The sequence below is a fragment of the Hakea prostrata genome, chromosome 3 (assembly GCF_041222555.1).
Source record: "Hakea prostrata isolate BN-2017 chromosome 3, UWA_Hpros_2, whole genome shotgun sequence".
Taxonomy (NCBI): domain Eukaryota; kingdom Viridiplantae; phylum Streptophyta; class Magnoliopsida; order Proteales; family Proteaceae; genus Hakea; species Hakea prostrata.
The window spans coordinates 70,913,063-70,937,601 of record NC_142602.1 but is presented as its reverse complement, the minus strand read 5'-3'; the positions used below and the strand labels follow the sequence as shown (position 1 = coordinate 70,937,601).

The window sequence follows — 24,539 nt, the reverse complement described above, 5'->3', positions numbered from 1 at the left end:
CAAAAACAATCTGCAGCTCAAATGCTAAAAACAAATTCAATGCTATTCGGCCTGACCCTGTGTAGAAAACTGATACACAAAAGTACAAAAAGATTTACTATATTATCATCCTCACTAAACCAGAGCAGGTATAACAAACTTTATTTCCCTATTTTGCAACGTATAAAATCTAGGATGAAAATAATGTCTCTCAACTGTTCCCATCATTTACGTCTGGGCTGATATTCACAGGTTTGTCTTTTGTTTGAGAGCTCCTGCAACACGCCTTGTTGCAGTCCTCATTGTCACAAATTCTTCTGCAGCAGAAGGGTGAATGCCCACCTATTCCAAAATTAGAAAACACAAATCAGATTGTGGAATGGAAATTCTACACTATAACTCAACTAGCAATGGGAAATGTCATGATGGCCAAACTCTCCAAAAAGGTGAAGGGTTTTGGTGGGCAATACAATAATTAAAAAATAATAAAAATAATAACAGAAGAATACAAAAATAAGTTGTCCATAAGAAGGGCAGTAACAACTGTTACATGTCCCTATGGATAGTCTTAATATAAAAGGAAAAACAAAATAAAATTACAATAAGATGGTAAAACCCCATACCCATCTTTCACTAGGCTGGTAACTTTTAGTGTTTCTTGTCTTTAAATTTCTCAAAATCTTCCTCACTTCCATGTTTCTGGTTCCCCTACTTAATTTAACTTCCTTATCATTTTAACTAGTTTCATGTCAACATACAAAATTTGCACCCCTTCAATCTTATCTAATAACCTCACACGGTATTCTTGTACCAAGACCTCTCTTTTGTCATCTCGAACTTTTAACAAACATATTACTCTTACATCACTGGTCCCCTACTTCTGTTAGCACTGGCCCTATGTCCATTATCCATCAGACTGTAGCCACAGTTGACTATCACTAATTCACTTCATAAGACCAAATCATTTTTTCACTGATCCTTTCTTCTTTTAGCCCCTTAAACTGCATCATATGAACCTTCCTTACTGGTGATTAATTGACCTTGTTGTACAAGGCCACCACCAGCCACTCTTTATTGTCACCTACTGATTCTACTGATCTGTCTTAACATTCTTCTCATCTGACAAGTTGCTTCTTCCCTTCAGCTCCACTGAGTACCAAAGATTAATTGTTAAGGCTATATTCATGAAATAGTGTTAAGGTCTCTTAAGTCCCCCTTCAACAAAACAGGCAACTTTGCAACAAGACTCAACAATATTAATCCACTTTTATCTCCAAATTCTGAACTCGGTTCGACTAAGTGGCAACAAACCCACCAATCATCCAAATGCATCGAAGTGCAAGGCATTTACTGGACTAGCGTAACCAAAAGTGGGTTACATGAACAACCCCCCCACCCAAAAAAAAAACCCATGGGCCCCCTTGATCCTCCAACCCTTTTTTGGGCAAAACCCTTATCCTCCAACCTAGTGCATCCTGTACAGGTAAAGATTACAGACTACTAGAGAATAATATAGCAAAGCACTCAAAGCTTTGCCATGCATTAAATTCTGAAGAGAAGATTGTCTTACTGTGCTGTCAAATTGTGCCTTTGTTGCTCCACACTTCAGTGCAATAGCAATACCCTGTGAAGATAACCCAAAATGTCAGTCAGAAATTCAACTCAAAAAGGAAGGGAAGAATTAAAAGTTGAGTTTTATAGACTTATTCAGCAAGAGTTTGAAATAGAAATCACATCAGATTTATCTTGAACATCAAAGACATCTAGCCATATGGAGGGCTAAATGCAGCCAATTACCGCTACATTCAATGCTTAAGAATACATAGTGGATATGTACACAAGCTTAGTTCGTACATCTGATTTGGGTTTACTGAAGTAATGCGCCTAATTATAAGCTCATGAATTGGGGGTAATTTTATTACAGAATTAGTACTTGAGAATATTTAGTTCTCTTACCCAAAAAAAGATAATACTTAATTCTTACTTAGTCTTTTGTTTGAGTCTAATCTTCGGAGTTGTAATCAAATATGATTTGTAAGTGAATGCTAGTTGCAAATTCTAGCTTTAGTTTGAATCCTGGATCTATTTTGAGCTTTTGGTGTGTTCAGCAGTCGTTCTATGAGTTAAATTTTGAATTTTAGGTGGTCTATGAATATTTAACAATATCCATCAATTATATGACTGAACAAAGAACAAATTTGTTTTATACGAGTTAATGGTGCTGTTAAGAATGCATATGGAATTTACATCCCAAGCCTGATTTCTTCTCTTTTCTTCTTCCCAATAATATCTTAAAACATTCAAGCTGCAGTTCGAGGTTCAAATCAGCTAATCTTTCCAACCATAATTCCTCCTTTTAAAATTTCCATTTTCTACAAACCCTAGCCACCAAACATTAGAATCCCTTTAAATTCAGCCCAATTAGCCCCTACACTCGATTCACCTTGCTGCCTATTCCCTCCATTGAAACTGCACCTCTGTCAGTCCTAACATGTAGTGAAAATACTAATTTTCTGCCCACCCAAAGCAATCATCCAATTTCTTTCAAATTTGAATCAGATCCAGCCCATAAGCCCCTCATTGCTTGGTCCGAGCCCCATCCCCAAGATTGATCCCTGTGGCCTAATTTCAGCCAAATTATCTCTTTTCTCTATACCCAATACCCTAACCATAATTTGCTGAAAACTTGAAATCAGCATTCAAAGCACTTCCACAAAACCTTAAACCTTCAGCTTCCTCATCATCTAATTGACTAAATCTAAGTCTAACCACCAAATCCTAATAAGAACCCAACCTACCTCTCAAGTAAACCGCACACTATTCTGATCTACTAGAACTTGGCCTGTTCATAGTAGGTCTTGGATATTGGCTCCTAGTCCTACCAATCTAGAAACACATCAGTCAGTTCTAATTTTTAGATGCATCTATTTTGTATGCAGTTTTAATTTTGAGATGTAATCTTAGATTAGGATTTGTAGAAAATTTCTCCCTTCATGCAAGGGCGAACATCATTTACTGTTTCAATAAAAGAGGGCGTACCACAATAGAGCCCAGTTCCAAATTTGAAGAAAATGCTCACTTCATGCTTAATTGTTGTGACATACAGTGAGGTGAGGATCTGACCAAGGTCATAGGGGAATCTTATCCTTCCTTTTTCCTTTCAATTTTCTTCCTCCCCATCTATATTCTTCTTTCTAGTTCTGAAATACAGCAGGCCTTTCTGTTACTTTCTTGATTCTAGTAATAGTAAGGCTTGTGGATGTACTGTCATGAAGCATTCTTTTTCAGTTATAAGAGTCCTCCAGCCTAACAGGTTCTGGTCTTCAGATTAGGACAAGGATTAAGCTGCTCATGGTCCAAGGAGGTAAAAATTGACCAAGAGATGGTTCTTATCAGCTCTAATAATCAAGCAATATAACAGTTTCTAGATTCAGGGATTAATAGTAAATTATTCAGTTCCTGTGATCCACCCATAAGGGACTATTATTTGCAACTCTGCCCATCTGTCCTTGGAGAGTTGCTGCCGTTTTGACTATTAACCATACCCTTACTTCAACTGTACCATGAGGCTGACCGTGCCATTGGTTCAACTGTACTATTGGGCTCATGACCTGCTGATGGTTTGTCTCCTCCAGTGCTGTTCTGAAGATTCTAAGTTTCTAACCACTAGTTTGGATTGATTCTAACATGTATTGATGTAACTAAGGATTGATGACTACTAATTTTTTTAGACTTCAGAATATTTTAGTACTACTAGTTCCCAAAGTGACATTATCTCGCAGTTAGTATAAATCCTATAAAGAAGGTGTACTCAGTGCAAAAGGCTCCCTCCACTGCAGAGTGTTGGGTTGATGAGGGCTATAAAGAACACAGCCGTACCCCTGATTTGCAAGGATACTGTTTCCCAACTCCAATCAGTGACCACTAGGTCATTATGGAACACCATACCATTGCGTCAAGGTTAGACCTCTGGTTAATCTTAGTCTTACATTGGATTAACTTTGGATGTTCAACCACCTGTTTTTATGAACCCCCTGATTCTATGTGTACTGTGTAGGATTGATTTATATATTGATGTCAAATTGAATCAACCAAAGCATTTGCTGCTTGCATGAACTTTCTCCTTAAATGTTTTCAACGAACAAGTCATTTAAAATTTCCACAGAACACATCACTAGTAACTGAAGGTCCATCAGCAAGTACTACTGCCATAGACATGTCTCAATCAGCATAAGTGGCTAGAGAACTGGAGTCTAAAACCAGTGTGGACTGGCTCAAGGATACCATCATTACCAAACATGGTGTCCTTTCTCCTCCACATGTCAGCGATTTAAGTGGATGCACCTGAGATAGGCACCACCAATTGGTAATCATGGTATCTTTGACCCAGTCCACAGTCCACACTAGCCTGGATCCGACTTGATAAGTTGGGCCTAGCATGGGGTTTCAGCACCAAAATGAGCCAAATTTTAAGCCAGAATGGACTATGAGATGTGGGTGAGTCACATGTGTCCTGGACCTAGCAGACCTGATCCTTGCTGCATGGAGACTGTCCATCAATATTATAATATAATTTCCAACCTTGTCAAAAACATCATAATCACCTATTGACCAAATTCACTTGGGTGGGAATATCCAATGTCAAGGACTCTTAGTCTTCAGATAATAACCACAGCAATATCAAACACAAGTGAAAAATACAATAAGAACCAAATTGGAGTTTGGTTGTAAAAACTTGTGTAGCGAAGCAAAGAATAGCTATTCCCTAAAATGAGATTCTCTACGATCCTTTGGTTTCTTCTTTAATGGGAAATAAGAAAATAGTCATTCAAAATTATAGTTTAAGCCTCCCTGCAGCAATTGCAATATTGAATTCATATGGTGGTAAAACAAATGTTCAGGATAGGACCAATACCTGGATAATCTCAGGAGCATCTGGTCCACACATGGAAGCTCCCAGAACTTTATCTGTCTCAGCATCAACAACCAACTTCATCGCTGTTTTTTCTTGCCTTCTGAAAGCATTAGAGCATGAAAAAAAAGTCATACACAGCATAGACACACCTAGAAGGCATTACATGCTACACAGTATGTAAGATTTGCATATATTAATAGATCCTCGGCAAAGCAATATATCTAGAAAACAAACATCCAAAAATCTAAGAACCTTGAAGAACTCAATTTTTTTGTAGCCACCAACTGATAAAGAGCACAAGAAGGCATGTACTACAGTATAACATAACCACAGAAGCTCATGGGATTACTCACTGAATGGACAAAATATGTCCAAGACCATGGCAGGACTGTTCATGATAACATGGTTAACCCATGAAGGAATGTCATGCTGCATTGTCCTGTTTCTGTTCTCCCTCCAGGCCTCATTAGCACCCTCTTTTTTTATCAAAGTCGATTGCTTTGTCTTATGAATGTACTTGAAACAGAGAAGGTTCCAATTTTCTAGAACCTTTTAGGCGTACTCTTAATTCTCGATTGTCTAAGACCACCTTCCATTAAGTGGTCACAAAATATAGAAGGCTATTGCAACAAAAGGAGCATCTCCAGTTCAACTAAGAGCATTTCTTACCTGATGCAATTTTGTAACACATCTTTCCCATACACAGATCCTTTGGTACCATGGTTTCTATATTAACCAGTTATCTGCATTGATGCATATTTTGCAAAATATTGAAAAATGTGCTTGAACTGACACCAAAAAGACTGGTGGGCGGTTTCTGTTGGATAAGGACTCCTTGATTGTTCAGTCCCAGTCAATAAGAAGCTTAACTTTTCCAGATCTTTTATCTCCAAAATTGTTACTTCTTTTAGATAGAAAGATAGATAGATATTAAAACACAATACTGCATTTGATCTCATAAAATTTCATTACTTCACCAAATTAATTTTGAAACACAGAGAGAAGAGAAAAAAGTAACCATATTTAAAGTAATATATTGCGAATTCTCTGACACCATATGAGGAAACCTACAATTTATTATCTTCAAAGCAAGAAATAACACTTTCAAACAACCATACGCACCCAGAGATAGTATTTTTCATTGGATTGAATGTAGAAGTGAAAACCAGAATATCACCCTTCGCTTGTTCCACAGCCTCCAGTTCGCTAAGGCCCACCACCGATAGTGGAGGTATGCTGCCAAGCAGAAAGACAAGAACATTCACTACTAAAAACAAATTTCCAGCATCACTAGAACACAGGAATCATTCAGAACAGTAAAGTTTTTAAACTACAAAAACAGATACAGTATTGAAAATGATATTACATTCAACTGAAGTTTTGGGTGATCTGTCCCTAATTAAATAGTTATTCAAACTTAACTGTCATTAAACTATATACACATACACGCACACACACATCATACTAGCCACAGCTGTTCAAAAATTTAGCTGTATCAGAAGCTATGACTTCACTTATATTGATTTGGGTAAAGCTGTTGGTAATGGAAAATTGGCTGGTCTTCTACATGCTAGGAGAGTCGGACACAACTTTAGCTAATTTAATAACATCTTAAAATCTAGTTCAAACTCTTTTGGTTTGGCAAAGCTGTTGGTAATGGAAACTTGGCTGGTCTGCTACATGCTAGGAGAGTCTGACACAAATTTTCAAGTGATTTAGTAACACTGGGTTCTGAAAAAAACTTCAATTTTGACACATTTCAACATTTGTTTAGAGTACAAAATGTTAAATGTTACAGAAACTGTACTGGGAGGGTACAGTTTGGAGTATGCCACAATAGACAGAGTTTCCCTATCGTAGCTGATTATCTCAGTATTTCTGTTGGTCTATTTAGTTCTAGTTAGATTTGTTTCGTATTCTAGTTAGATATCTTAAATTGTAATTAATCAAGGAGCCTCTTGCTTACTTGCTAGGATCATAACTGTTTTGATAATCATAAAAGGTAGCTTCCGAGGAGGGGCTGTAATTCCTCCTAGTTCTGCTTTCATTCTAGAAGAGTTTTCTCCTCCTCCAATCAATCTCTCCCTCTTCCTCTCCTCTTTTTTCCCCCTTCGTCTTTTGTATAATTATGGATTATAAGGCCAAATACTGTCTCAAAAATTTAATTAATGTATGTGTGTCATTCTTCTTATAAGTTGATTACTCTCACATTACATAGTTCTTGACTTCATGTAGCCTTATACCACTGTACTACACAAAATCCTTTCAAGAACAAGGATAAGACCAATTGGATTACTTTAACAATCTGTCAAATTTATAACATTTTGTCTGCATCAAAAGTTCCATAAATTTAGTTACAATAAAATTTATGAAGATAAATTATAACCAGTTTTCTGTTAACATTGGATGCCATACATTTTTTACATCACTTGTATCTTAGTGTAGACATTCTTTTTGTGGTAATTTGTCTCCACACGACTGCAACCCGCTCCCCTTAAAATAATATTAATAATATAAAATAGGGATAATTACTATTGCCCCCTTATACTTTGGTTTTATTACTAATCAAACCCCCTTCTTTGTGAAATTACTATTGCCCCCCTCACTTCTAATGGTGTTAAGTGGCTGCTAACATCAAATTTGAAATGTCTATTTTGCCCTTAAAATTAAGAGGTAAAAATATGGCATTACCCTCATTTATAGAAACTATATTACATGTCAATTTATATTCTTAAAATCTTATATTTTAGAATTAGTTTTGGATTTGGTGGGACCACATACTTATGATTGTTGAAACTTTCACATTCCACTTAAATTTTTCATAATCACCATGATGGAAGTTTTACAAACAAATTAGCATATAAGATCTAATTGATAGAAAATTTGGTAACATACATAATGGTCAGCATATATTAGGTGATTTTCAACTTTCAGCTTTGAATTAAATTTGATATTTCTTAATATTTTAGTTTCTATATAATTGCATCTTTCCTTTATTTGGTAATTTATTTTTAGAGAAAAAAATCACATCTTTCCTTTATTTGGTTGTTTCTTTTTAAAAAAGAAAAGTGAAATTAAAGTTAATTTTTTCGTATTAAGGTTAGTATTATAACTTAAAAAAAGAGCAAATAAGTAAAAAGATAATTGCAGGGTTATTTTTGGGATTTTGAAAAAATATATAGATGCCACATCATCAGTAAACTGACTGAGCTTAACGGTAGGGGGGCATTAGTAATTGTAGACAAAGTTAAAAGTTGGAATAGTAATTTAAAAAAGTACAGGGGATAAAGTAATAATAACATCAAAGTACAAGGGGGCAACAGTAATTATCCCAATAAAATAAAACAAAAAGAAAGAAGCCTGCTCAGTTCATGTGTGGTGAAACAAAAAGGGCGTCTTCAGTGTATGTGGCTCCCACCACTGTGGGGTCTGGGGAGGTTCTTCATGTATGCAACCTTATGATCATTGGAGAAAAACATACTTTGGAAGAATTTTGGGGCCTAATAAGAGAAACATGTTACCTGAATACAGCACAAGGTACATCACGGTAGTCAGGCTTACTAGGTTGACCACCAAAAACAGTTTTCTGCAGGCAATGCATGAGGGACAGGACTTCAGTTCAATTTGAAATAATAACAATAATAATAAATAAATAAATAAAATCCTTTCTCTCATCGAAAGAAATAATGAGAAAGTTCAGGTTGAACTACTGAGCTCTGACTACCAACACTGGTACGTACCGCAAAGCAGGTTCCCTCCATTAAGGCAACTGGAGTAAGATTTATCCGGTTTGTAACGTCACCAATAGCCCATATGCTAGGGATGTTTGTGCAGGAGTACTCATCTACCTGGAAAATCATAAAAATAAACAATTGATTTTATTCCAATAGAGTCCATAATCAAAACATAAACTTCTGGTTTTTGCATCTTCTCACAAACTCATTGTATGCAAACCATAATACAACAACATCACCGCAACATAATCAGCAAAATTCACAAAACTTTGGGTATGATAATTTATGAGAAGATTCAGAACAAAATCATTGTAAATGCAAGTAAGTAACCTTCACAGCTCCTATTGCATCAAGTTGTACCCCTACAGCTTCTAAGTTCAATCTCTTTGAGTGAGGAATCCGTCCTGAAACAAAGAATAAATTATCCATATTTGCTCATTCCAAAATTAGTAGTAAATTTTATAGGACAAGAGAGCCATAATAAACTGTGATTGCTGATAAGATAAGACTAGTAAGTTTGTAGCAAATGCAGAAATCCTAAATGATAAAACTATTACTTCCAGGTTAAAGAAAACTATGCACAAGTCTGAATTATATCTAGAGGAAGCAACGTTGATGCAAACTGCAGCTGGAAATGAAATTTGAATACATTTCACTGAATGTCTTCCACAAACCCTGTGTTGTAAGAGAAGAAACCCAGCAGAATGGAAGTTTCCCGGGGGGCTGGGGTGGTGGGGTGGGGGAAGCCATAATATTTAGAAGCAATTCAGCATTTAAAGGTGATTGCTGTCATACTTCCCTTCCACATTGCTCAATATGAGGTCTGTGGAATAGGCTCGTTTATTATCTCAGGTTGTCAGGATAAGTCTAAAGCCAAGGCAAAGCAATTATGAGTAGACAAGTGCAAATGGCCATCATCAATTTAATTAATGTTGAAACATCACACTTTCAAAGTTCAAGCCTTGTTGACCAAGATAATGAAATACACGAAACGAAACCTCAGTTAACACTTGCATGTAGATCAACATACCTATTGGTTTTGACACTTTCCAAGGTGAAAATTAAGGTTGATGTTGGATTGTAGCGGGTTTTGAGGATTCCAAGAGTTTTGACTTTCAACCAGCCCATGAATTTTCTAACGCTTGCCCACAAAAATACTAGGTTTCAACTTTCAACCAAGTTTTGGTCAAAACCTTGGAAACATGGTTTCAGCCGGGGTTGAAAGGCTTGAAACAAGATTTAAAACTCTCATCAAATATCACAAGTTCCCGCAATGAAAATCAGTGGAAAAAAAATCTCTTTCATAATCATTTTAGGAGCTCAAGTCAACTATGAAAAAGGAACGCCCTGCAGTTCAAATCTCTTCACAAATGAATTAGCCAAAACACCATAACATGGCATAGAATGTTCAGAAATTACCAGTGGCAAACAGTACAACATCTGCCATCAATTCCTCCCCATGATCTGTAAGAACTTTAATGCCATTGTCTGTTTTAATTAACTGACACAAAGAAAGCAACACATTACGTAATAGCTTGAAATTTTCAGCAAACAAATGACTTTGAAAAAATGGTAGAAAATCCATGGTTAATAGCCAAAAAGAAAATTAAGAACAAAATAGAATAAAAAAGGTGATATATATCAGCCTCAAATAATTATCTGTACCTCTTTCAAATTTGTTCCTGGGTGCAGGTTTATTCCCCTACCCTCCAGATTTCTTGTAACCATAGTCCTCATTTCATCATCAAAACCTCTGAGAAGAATTTATGATCAAATAATAAATCAGGCTAAGCTGACTAGTAGGAACAAATAGAAAAGCAATGACTGGGCTCTAACCAACTGAAGCCAACAAAACAGAGAGATGAAAATGTTCAGGAGTCAAATAATGAGTTTTATAAGACTGCCTCGATTCCATCTGATTTCTAACTATACTGTGGTACAATTTTAATGTAGCATGAGGAACAACCTTTTTCCAGATAACAAAGAACAAGTTCATTCAGTCAAAAAAACAATCTAGTGCATAAAAATTGCTACTGGTGGGTCTGGAGGGGAAAATATATGCAGTTACCCCCATGATTGGCCAGAGAGGCTGTTTCCAAGTATTGAAATTTGAACCCACAATCAACAGGCTAGCAACCTAACCATTATGCCAAGGCCGGACAACAGGGCAAGGAGGTCATTATTTAAAAATGTAGCCAGCACACAAGGCTTCTGTCAATCGGGGTTTGGGGAGGATGTCTAGTTCATTATATAAACTAGATTTTTGCAGAGACGAAGATGAACTAAAGATTCATTGTCAAGAAAACACAAACAAAAAAGAAAAGGGAAATACATACTAATTTTTCTCAAAACAAAATAAGCAAAAGGCTATGACAGCTGTATCTTTTCAGTACCATAAACATGAAAAGTATTATTTCTTCCTTTCTAGAAAGATGACATTTTTTAGCAATATATCCCATGCTCCATTCACCTAAACTTTACTACACAGCTAGGATTCGAGTAAATCCAGTTCTGCAAAGCTAGGATGTGAGTAAATCCAATAAACACCCCCCCCAAAAAAAAAAAAAAAAAAAAAAAAAAGGTGGAAGTGCTAGACAGTGTCCAAGGAGTGGTTCACTTAAACAAGAGACAACTTAGGCTGGCAAAGCAGGGGGCGTGCGTGAGACGGAAGAGGAGAGTATGTATGGTGCACCTTCTCATTCAGTGTGAAATAACTGTAGTTTCAAGTTGTTAAAGAAATTCAATTTGAATTGAGTATGCCAATCAAAAACATCAGAACCCTATCGTCCAAATGGTTAGTCCCAACCTTCACTTGCTCATCCGAATTACTGTAAAAGCATTAGGCATATGTTATGATGAGCCTGCTACACCAGCAGAGATAAAAAAAAATATCTTCCTATCTCTCACTTTTTAAAGAAGTTAGATCCAGTACATCTTTACTTGATCCCTTAAACCAATGTATCAGCCATCATTTGCATGAACTTTCAAAATTTATTCAAGTCATCCCATTCCCTCCGTGGAAGATTGACAAAGAGGGATGAACATCAAAGTTTCCTATCTCAAAAGTAAAATAAAGGGATGAACATCAAGTATCTAATCCCAAAAGTAAACTATCAGTTATCTTAATTGAAGGAAAAAGAATCCACTTGGTCGGTAAATCAGGAGAATTCAGTGATTTTTACTTCTTAACTGGAGGTCCAAGATGTCCTAAACAGCTTAGTTCTATCAGACCATTTCAAGCATTGAATCATGACCCCAGGGCCCCAATTATTTTAGCAATTTTAAATACAATTTCTGGTTCTTATCCTTCACATAGCAAAAGATATTATAAGGAAAATGTTTCAGATGAAAGATTTCAGGAACCATTTTCACATGCATTTTTTTATAATTTCACATATAAAAAGGCTAGAAGTTTTCATGAGTCAAGATTATCATGGGAGCTTGACAAAAAGAAACCATGACAATTTTTTGCATTACAACCTTAATGGCAGTTCCTTTCTGAAAAATAGGTCCACTGTGGCACCCATCCCACGCCATATTGAAGCAAATTCAACAGCAATGTACCTAGATACAAGTCAAGTGCAATTGTAAGCATTTCAAACAGGTAGAGGAATATCCACAAAAGAAAAGTTGAATAGATAGTGACATACCCCCCACCCAATATCACAGCTCTTTTAGGCAACTCATCCAAGCTTAAAGCCTCGTCAGAGGTGATACCCAATTCCTAGAATTCAAATAACCACATTAGATGGTAAGAAGTCAAGTACGAAAGAGGAAGATAGCCAAAGAAATGCTCTACAAGGATTAGTGCATCCAAGCTTGTATTGTGCTGCTGTGTTAATTTTTTCCAAATGAATTTTGCAGGTATAAATGACTTTGAACTTGTTGGGACCATTATTCCTAGAAGCCCACCTGGAAAAACGGGGAGATACTACAAGGCCAGATAAAGGGTGGCATCTGTATTTTCTGATATGATCTTAACCACAGGGAATAGAAACAAGAAAGAAAACAGAAGAATAACCTGCTTTGTAATCTAAAGCTCAATCTGATGGAAATCCAAACAAATAGAACTGAAAAAAGAGAACAGAAAAAGAACTAAGAAGTACAATTTTTTACTACCTAAGAAGGCCCCAAATTTAGGGTTAGAATTTGCTTGAGCAATCATTTGTTTTTAATGGGGCTCACTTATGATCTATGTCTTTACGTTCTCAAAAGTTCTGAACAACTAATCAACTTTTACAAATTGATATCTCGAAACGAGAGAGTTGTGTGATCGACAGACTCCTTTTATAGCTTAGACAAAAACTTTATAGGACAATCATTCAATCAGCTATGATGTATTTTGCAGTTGTGCAGAATGTTGGCAGCTAAAAGGTGTCATGTGAATCTGAGGCAAAACCAGGACTCGGAGTATCCTGATCCAATAAGCTATGAGAATGTTGTTTGAGATGGCATGGCCACATCCAAAAAAGGCCTTGGGATGCAGCAGTTCGAAGGAGTTGATATCTTTCATATTGAATGCATTAAAAGAGCTAGGGTCAGGCCTCAAATGACCCTAAGAGAAGTAGTGAGGATTGAGGAAAGGCATGCATAGTTTAGATATTCTTTCAAGTATAATCTCTAATCAAGCCAACCAGAGGGCAAGGATCCAAGTAGTATAGATGAAATAAGGCTGCTGCTTTTGTTAATTAATCCACTAGGGAAACATGAGGAATCAGAATTATAAGCATTTTTGTGCTAAGCAAAACCAGAAAAACAGTTACTGCAGGGTACAAGAGAAGATAAAAAGAATATTAAAGCATGGTAGAAGATCTCGCCATCTCAAGTTCTCAACCATCTCGACAAAACCTTGGTTGAGATATGCGATTTTTTTGCATCAATTCGGTAGCCCATCTCGGTGGGTTTTAGGGTCCGAATTGGGCTAAAACTTGGTACTTAACCTATTTAAGGCCTTTTGAACACATTAGTGGGCTTAGATTTGTCAAAAAACAACCCTAAGTATGATTTATAAGTCTACCCATAGTGTGAAATCAAAATATTGTAAGATTAGGGAATGCAAGGTTATACAACATGTTATATAGAACCTTTAATGCATATAAATGAAAAGCAAATGTATAAAATGCATCAAATAACCTAAATGTCATCAAAATTCCATCCATATGAGTATCACAATCTCAATTTTCAAGAATATAATAAACAAATTATACAACCATTTAAAGTTTTATATAAGTCATTAAATCTTAAGTTCATAAGACAAGCAGAGAATGATTGATCTTCCTTCAATGTTGTAGATGTGCTAAGAGTAGTTGCAAGTGAAAATCCATCTGAAATCCGCAAAAAAAAGGCAAAAATTGAGAGTTTTAGGGAGATATAGCGAGATCCAGGGCGAGATATAGGGAGATATGGTGAAATATAGCGAGATATGATGAGATATGGCGAAATCTCCAGCGAGATATCCCAACTCTCTGCTCTCAATCTCCATCTTGTCTCGCTTCTTTAAAAAAGCAAGATATCTCGCTAGATCTCGCAAGATCTTCCACCATGTATTAATGATTCTATACGGATTAATCAAGCAGAACAAAGTATATTCATAAGGATATTAAACACAATTGTAAACCTCATACTATGCCATATAACACAATTATGTTTACTTTATCAGACAAGGTCTGAGGAAATACCTGTCCAGGAATAGGTGGACGTTGAGCCCTACTTCCAGTTGCTAACAAGATATGCTTTGCTGAAAAGCTCAGTTTAGTACCATCTATTTGCATGACCTCAACTTCATGAGGACCAGCAATCCTTCCCTCACCTTCAAATGACTTGACTCCAGAATTTGTCAACATCCTTTTGTATATTTCATTTAATCTGACAATTTCTTTTGTCTGCGTATCAATAGAAGATAAATTTAGAATATTTCTTATGCCAATACTAATATGATGCTACCCCTCCCCCAAAAATGGGAAGAAAAAGGAAGAAAAAAAGCACAAACACAAACACCTTGGGTAAATAAACTTGATGTTGATAAAAATGGGGCAAGCAAATATTCACCAAAGCCCATGTCTACAGCCTTTCTTTAGTACCATTTCATACAGACATGCAATGAAGTGGAATTCCAGTAGAACTTAATAAGAAAAAAATTTATTTGTTAAGTTTTTAGTTCCAAGGTTGAGTTCATGGCTACCTTAAAAGCAATTCGACCCAAAAGCCTGATTTCTACAGGCATTCAACATTATGCTAGAACGAAATGATCGGTTAACTATTATTTACATAGTTACAATATCCATCATTTTCCAAGCTCTCTTGTTCTGAAGTTTCCTAACTGCCCTTGCTTTAGGCTTCACAAAAGGACTTCAAGTTGAAATCAAGACACCAAAAGAATTTTCTAAAAAGATTATCACTATTTTCATTTGTTTCCTGAACACTTCGTGTACACTGGGAATACAAATTTCAAAATTCAAATACTAAGATACGGCTGCAAAGAAGAAGAATATTAATGCCCTTCTGTATACACAACACCCCTTTTTGAAACCCATTTAATTCCATTTCTACTCACTTTTGGACAAAATGCTGTGCCCAAAGTTTTGTATATTGTCAACCCAATCCTCAGATATGTACACCAAATACCATATCTAGACCCATGTAAAGTAACCATGCTGACATCTAACCAGGAGATATGTACGATGAGATGCATACTGGAGGAGCATCTTTGGAAATAACAAGGAATTTAATATGGTTTTATATCATAATATTTTATCCTAAATGAATAAGTTGCAACATGAGCTTGATACTTTGGTACTGAATACTGCACATGATACTGCCTTTAAGACAATATGTGTCCTATTTAGGTTTTTATAGAGTGTGATATTTCATGTTATGGATTTTTGGCTATATTTTTAGAAAGTACAACTACTTCTGGTTTAAATCTTCAAAAGTACATTTTCACAAAGACAATAGACCACGAAAGTCCACTCAATGTAGGGCCTATTGGAAATAGGATACTTCTGTTTTAAATATTATTGTCTGCTTGGTGTAGTAAATGTTCTTCCACACTCTCTTCTCAGTTGTAAATCTGCTAAAAATCTGAATACGAAGGATAAATAGAAAAAAGATGTTCTTGGCAAGTTCAAGAGGTTTTCAAAAAATATTAACACTGACCTTGTTCTGCAACAGTTTTTTCCAGTTGAAGTCAATCTTCTCGTTCAGTTCCCAACCAAAATTTCTCGCATCCTACAAAATTGAACATGAAACCACACATGAGCATTTGGAGAAGCATCTAAGAACCAAATAAATTCTACCCAATCATTCAATGAGGACCATAGTTGTCAAGGTGACTGTCCAGGTGCTTTGGTGCTTCCTAGGCATCCAGGTATTGCCTTGTTGCGTAGGCAACGCTTTCTCACCTTATTTGGGGTTCCATCGCTTCCCCCCAACCCCTCTTTGGACATGTAGGTTGCCTAGACACTGACAACTATGATGAGGACTACACAGGATAGAAAGGACCAAAAAGAAAATCTGTCCAATTATACAGTTTTTTGGACCTCTGATGTCCAAATATGCTTCATGAAGACAATTTTGATTTAATAATAGCATGGAAAACTGTAAGAATAGATCAATATGAAGCTACCAACCTTCCAATTTACTGACTCTCAGTGAAGCTCTTATCTTGAATAAAGCATGAGTGGACATAATCCATACTATTCACTTCTTAAATGGATGAAATTCTAATCATAATCCCACCATTCTGCTTAGACCAAACAATTGGAACATAGGTTGCATTAAAAGATTTGGGATGGGGCTTCATAGGATAGGTTGAGCCAGTGCATGGGAGAGTTCCAGGGGTGTGAACTACTCTACAATAGGATTGTTAATAGTTACAGCAGGTCACCAATAATAGAGGCACACCTAAGTTAGAAGGTAAACGCATAAAGCATGTAACCTAGATTCTAGCGAGGAGTTTGGTGTAAACTTGGGTAAAATAAAGCAGGGACTGTTAGGTCTTGGGCTTTGAATTTCAGCCAACTCAAATGGCTAATGACAAAGTTATGATGGGAATCCCAAAATAGAAGGTCAGGGGAAAACTTTGCAAGCAGAGAGTATCTGCACCTTGAATCAAGAATTGAATGGACCTCCTGTTGACCGGAATCAGTCCTCATAATCTCTATTGGATGGTTGGACCGATATTCTTATTGCTGAGATATCAGCAAACAAAGTTGCAAGAGAAAATCAAGGCTGAGTCATATCCACAGGGAGGTCCGTTTTTGATTGATTGCAGAAGCAACAGTCTTCGGCTTAATTGGTGGATCTGTTCTGATCTTCAAGAGGGTCTCAATACAGCAGCTAGTACAAAGCAACAGTTACGTAGCTGCAAAAACTTTGATTGCAAGGAAAAGATGAAAAGAGAAGGTGGGTAGGGGAATGAGTATCTCAGTCTAGATATTTCATGTCTTACCTATAACTATCTCAGCTGCTGAAACAAGGAGGATCTTGCATAATTAATGCCAAGCACAACCAAAATCCTATTCTTCAATAATCTGTTTGTATTCCAAATATTATTATTTTTTTTTCTTTCAGTTAGGTGGTGGGAGAAGGGGGCTATGAATGGCTGGCCTAAGCTTTAGAACAAATGGAGTTTATTGAGGAATAGATCTTCTGAATAACAACATAGGAACTATAAATAGAAACAATTAAATTTAGAAGCCAAACAGAATCTAGAAAACCAGGTTTTTAAATCAGCCAACAATGCAAATTAGAAGCTAAAAATTATGGAATTGACAAAGGCTGCAAGCAGGGATTAATAACAAGTTGGGTTATGGAGATTAACTTAGGAATCAAAAGGTGTTAAGCAATAGGACAAAGATGGAATATCAGGTGTGTAACTCCGGTTGACAAGGAGATTTTGCTAAGCAATTCATTTTGGTTATCTTGTTCCACTCATAAATAAAAAAGGTTATACAAAGGAAGATGTCTCCCAGAGAATTAAAATTAGATGGATAAAGTGGAGAGGTCCATCGGGGTTTTCTAGGATCTATATAGTCCTTTAAAACTTAGAAGAATTTTTTTTCAGGATGGTCATATGACCAGCTTCGATGTATGGGGCTGTGTTGTACTGTTAGGAAACATCATATAAATAAATTCAGTGTAGCAAAAATTAAGATGTTGAGTGGAGAGAATCTAGGAAGATGATGTTGGTCACTAGACCTATCCCAAGAAGAGTCCCAAGGCCCGAACGAAGTCCTAGGCCTGCTGCCCAGCAGCAGAAGAAGCATAATTGAAACCAGGGGTAGTTTGGTCATTTTAACAGTCACGCTTCAGCCCAGTTGTAATTGTAAGTAGGAGTTCGTTAGGAGTCCAAGTCTATTTTAAAGTTATTACTTGAGTCAGTCTAGGTTGAGATAAGAGTATTACTTAAGATAGAAGTCATATTTAAATTCTGTTTTTCATGTAAAGTCCTGTTAGAGTCAACAATAAAGGCCATTTATAGACAGCCTACACTAGTAACAAAGACAGTTTTGATGAATAAAATTATTGAAGAAAACTGTTGCAGCAGAGATCAAGGATCGAGTGAGCTCCTAGGGTTTTAAGTAGAAGGAATTCTCCTTCGGCAGCACTGTTTGTCTACCTACACTTCACCATCCCAATCATAGGCTTCTAGACTTGGTAAGTAACAAGACTAGACTAATTTGCCCCTCTTCTTCCCACCCTAACCTACTGTTTCTTCTTCCCCTACTGTTCAGCCTTCCTTTTTTCTTTCCCCTAAACCCTAATTTCCATATCTCCCAAACCCCACATCAGAATACCCCTCCTTCTAGATCCATATTCCCCCCCCCACCCTCACCACTCGATCCTAACCCAAGCCCTCCTTTCTCCCTGCAAACCCTAAAAACCTTGATCTCCTAGAAACATCAAACTCTACCCCCAAATATAAAATCTGAAAATAAGAACAAAACCATTCAGATTTCTTAAACCCTAGACCTAAACCCTAAATCAGACCTGAGACTCCATCCAAGAAGGCCAATAACCCCTAACAGCCTTAGCTGAAGGTCTAGTAAACCCAAATTTGACTGCTGTTCATCTATTTGATCTTGGTTTCCTGGCCCTGACACTATTGAGGCTACATCAGAAGAATAAAGTAAATAATGATCATATTAAAGCCAACTTTGTAGTAGCTTTGGTACATAATAAGCTATGAGAAAGTCGTTTGAGGTGGCACAGCTGTGCTCCATAGAGGCTCTAAATGCTCCAGTATGGAGGAGTGACTTAATTGAAACTGAAGGAACTAAAAGAGCTAGGGATAGACCTAAAACAACCTTAGGAGAAGTGGTGAGAAAAGGCATGCATGCTTAAGCCTTTATCCAGTATGACCGTGAATAGAGCTGATTGAAAGGCAGCGGTCCATGCAGCAGATGCCATTTAGCAGGGATAAGGCTGGGTTGTTGTAGTTGCTTTGTTGTACAAAGGCTCCAAAACCTAGTGACTACACTATAGTCTAACTTTGCATGTGGGAGTGCAGACCTTGTAGGTGATCTGCATGGGTGGGCACACAGAGACTAGCTAGACGAATGAGAAGAAAGGAAGTAGGAAATCTCATAAGGTTCAAGTAATTTTCTATTTTCTCTTTTTTTTTTTTTTTTTTTTTTGGGGGGGGGGGGGGAGGTGGAGAGAAAGAAGAGTCCAAGCTAGCACCCATCTGCATCAGTGGACCCACCAAAATCATCAATGAATTTTCCCACCAAAGCAAATAATAGGATATGACAAAATTCACATGAACAGTGCTTTGTTTTACTTTTCTTCAGGTTCCGTCCTGCATCAGTATGGCAGCACTCTAGCTTAACCAGGCCAGATGGCCAGCCATATATCAATTCATTTTAATCTTATACCTTTCTTGCCATCCCTTAAACATAGTTACCATAGAATAAACAATACAGTTCTTTCAGAAATCTTAGTAGGTAGGTTCATTCTTACACTAAAATGCTAATACGAGCAATCAGAAGGCATTAATATAATAGTTGTCAAGGTGTCACCTAGAAAACTGCCGTAGCAGTTAGGTGCCTTGACAACTAGTGACACCTCGGTTGCATATGACAGTACAATGGCCGCCTGTCTGGTGTTATGTTGCATCCAGGGCCCCTAACACATAAGGTAACCTACATGCCTTGTTACTATGATCGATGTAGGGAATGCAGTGGGCTTAGCCTGAGAACATGTGAATCCTAGGCACACCACAGCTATTAGCAGAAGCAGCTCTGCAACACCCTTCTTTAAAGAATAGGCCTAGGGTTCAAGCCTGCCTTCAACTGTATATACAAAACTGACTAAAACAAGCTTTCCTAAAGAGGGGAAAGAGATGGCATTTGAAACCACAAAATGTTCTTAACAGTCCTGAGAAGAAAAAGTAGAATTGATACATGTGCCTTAGACATTAACCCAATGGTGTCAGGGAACACGATCTTTTTCCTGAAGTTCAGCACCAAAGAACATTTAACTTGGGAACAGCAACAGAAAAATATACCTAAAAATGAAACATTCACTTAAATTTTATTAAACTATTCTAAGTTTTCAATATTGACCAAGATCTCACCTCCAATTCACCCCCGTATGTTGCTCCATACACCAATATCTTCTTGGGCACACAACCACGGATAACACACCTATAACACCAAATGACATACAACACGCAATATTTATGTAAGAATTTGCTCAGCAAGTACCATGCAATAGAATTAGCTATAGGGAAATCTTGTTGTAACTTGTAACCTAGGTTATTTCCAAAAAGATTGTAACCTTACTTTTCGCTTCCTTGACTTATTCTCATTTTAGTCAAGAGTCGAAATGAATTTTCAGAATACACTGAAAATGATTGTCCTTGCCATTTTCAAAAGCTATCATTGTCCATATGAATGGAAGTACCCCAACATTAAAAAACTTTTGCAAGGCAAGGGACAAAAAAGGTACGGTCAATTCTTTGTTAACCCACTAAGCAATAATAAGATCTACCCATCAAGTACATTACCAAATTGATCCATATCATATGTGAAAAACGGTCCTGTTAGTCAACAAACTGCAAGACCCTTTAAGGTGGGGCTGTAGTTATGCCCCAATTAGAATTGAACACATGAAATTTTATTTGTGAGGTCTTGGGCCTTGTCAACTGAACCACTCCCTTGGTGTTAAGGTGTCAGCAACTCAGCAAAGAAACATAGTAAAACACACAAAACAGTTTAGGCATACATGCACAAGACACAGATTTATGTGGTTCACCCAAAGTCTGGGTCCACTGCCAAACTATGTGATGGTTTCACTATGAAGGAAGATGGAGCACATTGAGGTCTAAAAGAAACTTTCAGACCCTATCAAATAGATGAGAAATCTATTTATAGCAAACTAGAAAGAAAACCCTAAACCTAGAAAATTACTGAAACATCCTTGGCAAAAATGCTTTGACCACCTATTAAAATTTGGGGTCCTTTTGGCCAAAAAAAAAAAACAATTGGGGTCCCATGATATATTGCAAAGATCTGTACGCAACTCAGCAATCAGCATACAGATGATGTTTGCCTTGTTTTTGTAATCTAAATGCATTTAGACCCCAATCAGGCCCTGGAACATTCTGGTATAGCAAAATTGGGCTTCACCAATAACATAAGGCAAGTTCTCCTGGCTAACTACAACAAAATAAACTAACTTGACATATACCAGAGAATAAAAACTTATAGGGGCCAAACCAAAGCACAACGAGTGTCCCACAACCAACCTTCCTGACATATGTTAAATATGCCAAGAAAGGATGACTGGTGTTTTAGTTCACTTTATACAATCCCTGGGTCTTTCCATTAGAGGGAAGGGGGAATGGAAGGGGAGAAGATTGCTTGTGTATGATAGTAATGGCCAATGGTGAAGAGTTGGTTAACAAACTTACGTTCCTCCAAAACCTCCAAGAAGTTCAGAGCTGATGGGATGAAATGGTAGCTCACAGATTGCAACCTTGCAAAAAAATTTCCACAATGGTTAGTCTGGAATTGAAACACAAATAGTCACTCATCAAAAGAGTATTAATGCAAAAAACAGACATTGAAGTTACCAATCCTTCCCACCCCACCCCTAAAAGAAAAAAGAAAGAAATACAATAGTATAGACAATGAAGTATTGTTGAATGGAAAATCAACTTCTAGAACACGATTATTTCATGCATCAGTGCCTTCGATGAACGGACACAGGAAATGACATAATAAATCAGTTATAAAATCCAAGTTCATCAATGAATCAGTCTTTGATAACATAAACTGGTATACTTTCCAACTCAATGAAACACCACCATGAATTCAAAGAATTACCATGGGGACAATATAATCAAGGTTCAAGAACAATGAGAAAACCCAAGTCATTTATTGTTACGATGAAGTAAAACATGCTTATGGGGGCAGAAAATTCACGACCCTACAAAGGAAAACCAAAGTCCAGTACTTATTCTCTAATTTATTTCCATCCGACTCCTTTGGCCTGCTTGAGTAGCTTTTCCATTTTATTCATTTTGATTCGATAAGTGTTTTGTACTTACCTTAGCTCCTAATCCCGCTGAAAATCTGGAAGCACGAACACCACCACTGCCGCCCCCAATAACAAACAGATCAAAATCGTACTGCACCCCAGCATCATTAGAGCTGCTGAGCTCGCCATCAATAAGCATCTTCCTCGACATGATTACAAACTTATTGAGCTGATACGGAACCACACAAAACAAAAAGGAATTTCATTTTCGTAAACAAATGGATGATCTGTACGTACTAAGGTACAAAATTAAACAGAAGGTAAATATAACAATTGTCAGTACTCGAACTACAAGATCATCTGTTTTGCCAACCAATTGCTAAACTAATTTTGCAAATGTTAACCACAGAAGGACGAAATTCGAAAGAAACTCATACTCAAATGATCGAATTTCTGAAAAAAGCCATATAACAAAGCTTTGCGATTACGGATCTCACCTAAAGAACTCGAATTCTGAGAAGAAAAAAACTTGCAGACTCTGATCTAAAGACTAGGTCTCTACGCGCTGAGAACAATTGATGAAGAAACTACCACGACAGCTTTTATTCCTCCTGAACTGAGGCGAGACAACAATACTTATACATGGCCTTGAAGCATTTATGGTTGACAAAAACGAATAGAAGGCGCAGACAAGGAAGGAAAAAGGAAGAAAAAGCGAACCTCTCTTCTGGTCCTCTCGTTGATTGCACAGCGTTCACACCAATCACTCGACCTTCTTCCCTATATTTTAATGGCACATTGACGAAAGTTCGTTTAGTGAAATCTCAGATTGATCAGACCACCATACTCTCTCTTTCTGATTCAAATGTTATGAAGACTAAATTCTTTATTTCAGAAACTTTTACTGCCGATGGTAGCATGGTCAGCACGGCTCGACCTGAAATTTCTTATACATTTTTTTCTTTTTTGGGTAATCAATTTCATATGCCTTCTTGCGCCACACATACAGTAATGTCGACGTGTCAATTTACGCCGGAAAGTTTCCGGTGCACCTAAACACCGTAGAGGAGCTGAATCCGGGATTCGAAGTCAACCGTTGGGATTCAACATGAACCTAGTTAAATTTTAACGGTTGACATTGTACCGGTTCAGCCAGAGAGTTAGACCAGCAAGAGAATGAGTCAGGCGGTAGGTTTTTTTTTTCCTTGGGTAATCAAGTCAAGGCACCCACGTTGATCGGAGAATATTCAACGTTCGAATTGGCGGACCGCAGGAGCACCTTTTTCTCTTTTTGTTGCAAGGGGTTGTTTGGGGAAATTGGAATTGGCATGCGAAATTTTGGATTTCAGCCAAGATTTCAATCTCAACTGTTGATATCAATGACCGAGATCAAAATTTCTGTCGAAATTTCAATCTAACGGTCAAAAATGTTTCACTTGATATTCATACGTAATAAATATGTAGGAGGTCAGAATTCGAATCCCCTCGGAATCATGGTAAAGCCCCGCCTATATTAATTATATAAAAAGTGCCTTGAGGATATAGTCTTTGATGCGCGCAAGCTGGTCGAGATGAACCTCATTTTCAAAAAATATATATATATATTTATTATCAGCCGTAATATTTATGCAATTAAAAAAAAAGTCCATCGTTTGGTGGGTTGCCGGTCAAATCATGGAAATGCGTTGGTCGTTTTCGTCGCTTGGAACATTTCTTTCAATTTTCTTTTATTTGTTTATCTTTTAATTGAAAAATAATAACTGAAGACCATCATCAACACCTGTCCAAGTTTGTCTCACTATCAAAATGATGAGAATAGTGTGGACTAAAATATCTTTTCAAAGTGGCTTTCCCCCTCTTGCTTTATTTTATTTTTGTTTAAATGAGCAAAATTTCTCTGTCCCCTGCACTTAGTCTCTATTTGAATTCAAGGGGTTTACCTGTGTTTCTAAACAAATGTTTTCATGAGAAAGGAAAAATATTACTTAATAGCAATGCAGACCATGTGTAAGTGTGTGGGTGTGCATGTTTTTTTTTTGGGTAATGATACGAGGAAAATTGCACCGAATCCATTAAATCGGGTTTGCAGCCTTCGACTTGGTTAGACCACGATCGGGACCCATTTTAACCTAATCTAAACAATCGTGAGGACGCACTGCACTTTTGCTACCAGTCACGAACGACCTCCCGAATCTTGCGGTAGGCGAAGTTAACTTGTAGAAAGTAACTATCGTCAAGGCGAAGAGGGAATCGTCCTAAGATCGATAACTACCTACACTCTCGAATATCTAGGGCAAAACCCTATGATCGGACAGTCATTTGAAGAGATCGAAGAATTCACTTAGTGGTTGAGAATCAGAGGTAAAGTCTATATAAACAGGTGATCTACTCACTCTAGATCTATCAAAATCGTTTTCCAATTATTC

General features: G+C 37.1%; 1 protein-coding gene across 2 annotated transcripts; it reads right to left on the bottom strand.

Moving 5' to 3' along the window:
• Window positions 1-17: 17 nt before the first annotated feature.
• On the bottom strand, window positions 18-23,052 carry LOC149022942 (glutathione-disulfide reductase). Of its 2 annotated transcripts, none has more exons than XM_089150823.1 (18): window positions 22,834-23,052; window positions 22,611-22,729; window positions 22,184-22,342; window positions 21,545-21,609; window positions 20,207-20,276; window positions 15,784-15,855; window positions 14,307-14,510; window positions 12,279-12,352; window positions 12,109-12,192; window positions 10,294-10,381; window positions 10,048-10,129; window positions 8,959-9,032; window positions 8,635-8,742; window positions 8,416-8,480; window positions 6,017-6,130; window positions 4,895-4,994; window positions 1,550-1,603; window positions 18-321 (listed from the first exon to the last, which is right to left on the bottom strand). In XM_089150823.1, exons 3-18 carry the CDS (start codon window positions 22,322-22,324, stop codon window positions 226-228), a joined length of 1,491 nt encoding a protein of 496 aa, XP_089006949.1. In that variant the 5' UTR covers window positions 22,325-22,342; window positions 22,611-22,729; window positions 22,834-23,052; the 3' UTR covers window positions 18-225. The 2 variants fall into 2 exon arrangements, with proteins under 2 accessions (XP_089006949.1, XP_089006950.1); XM_089150824.1 differs by having other exon boundaries at window positions 22,611-22,724.
• Window positions 23,053-24,539: the final 1,487 nt, after the last annotated feature.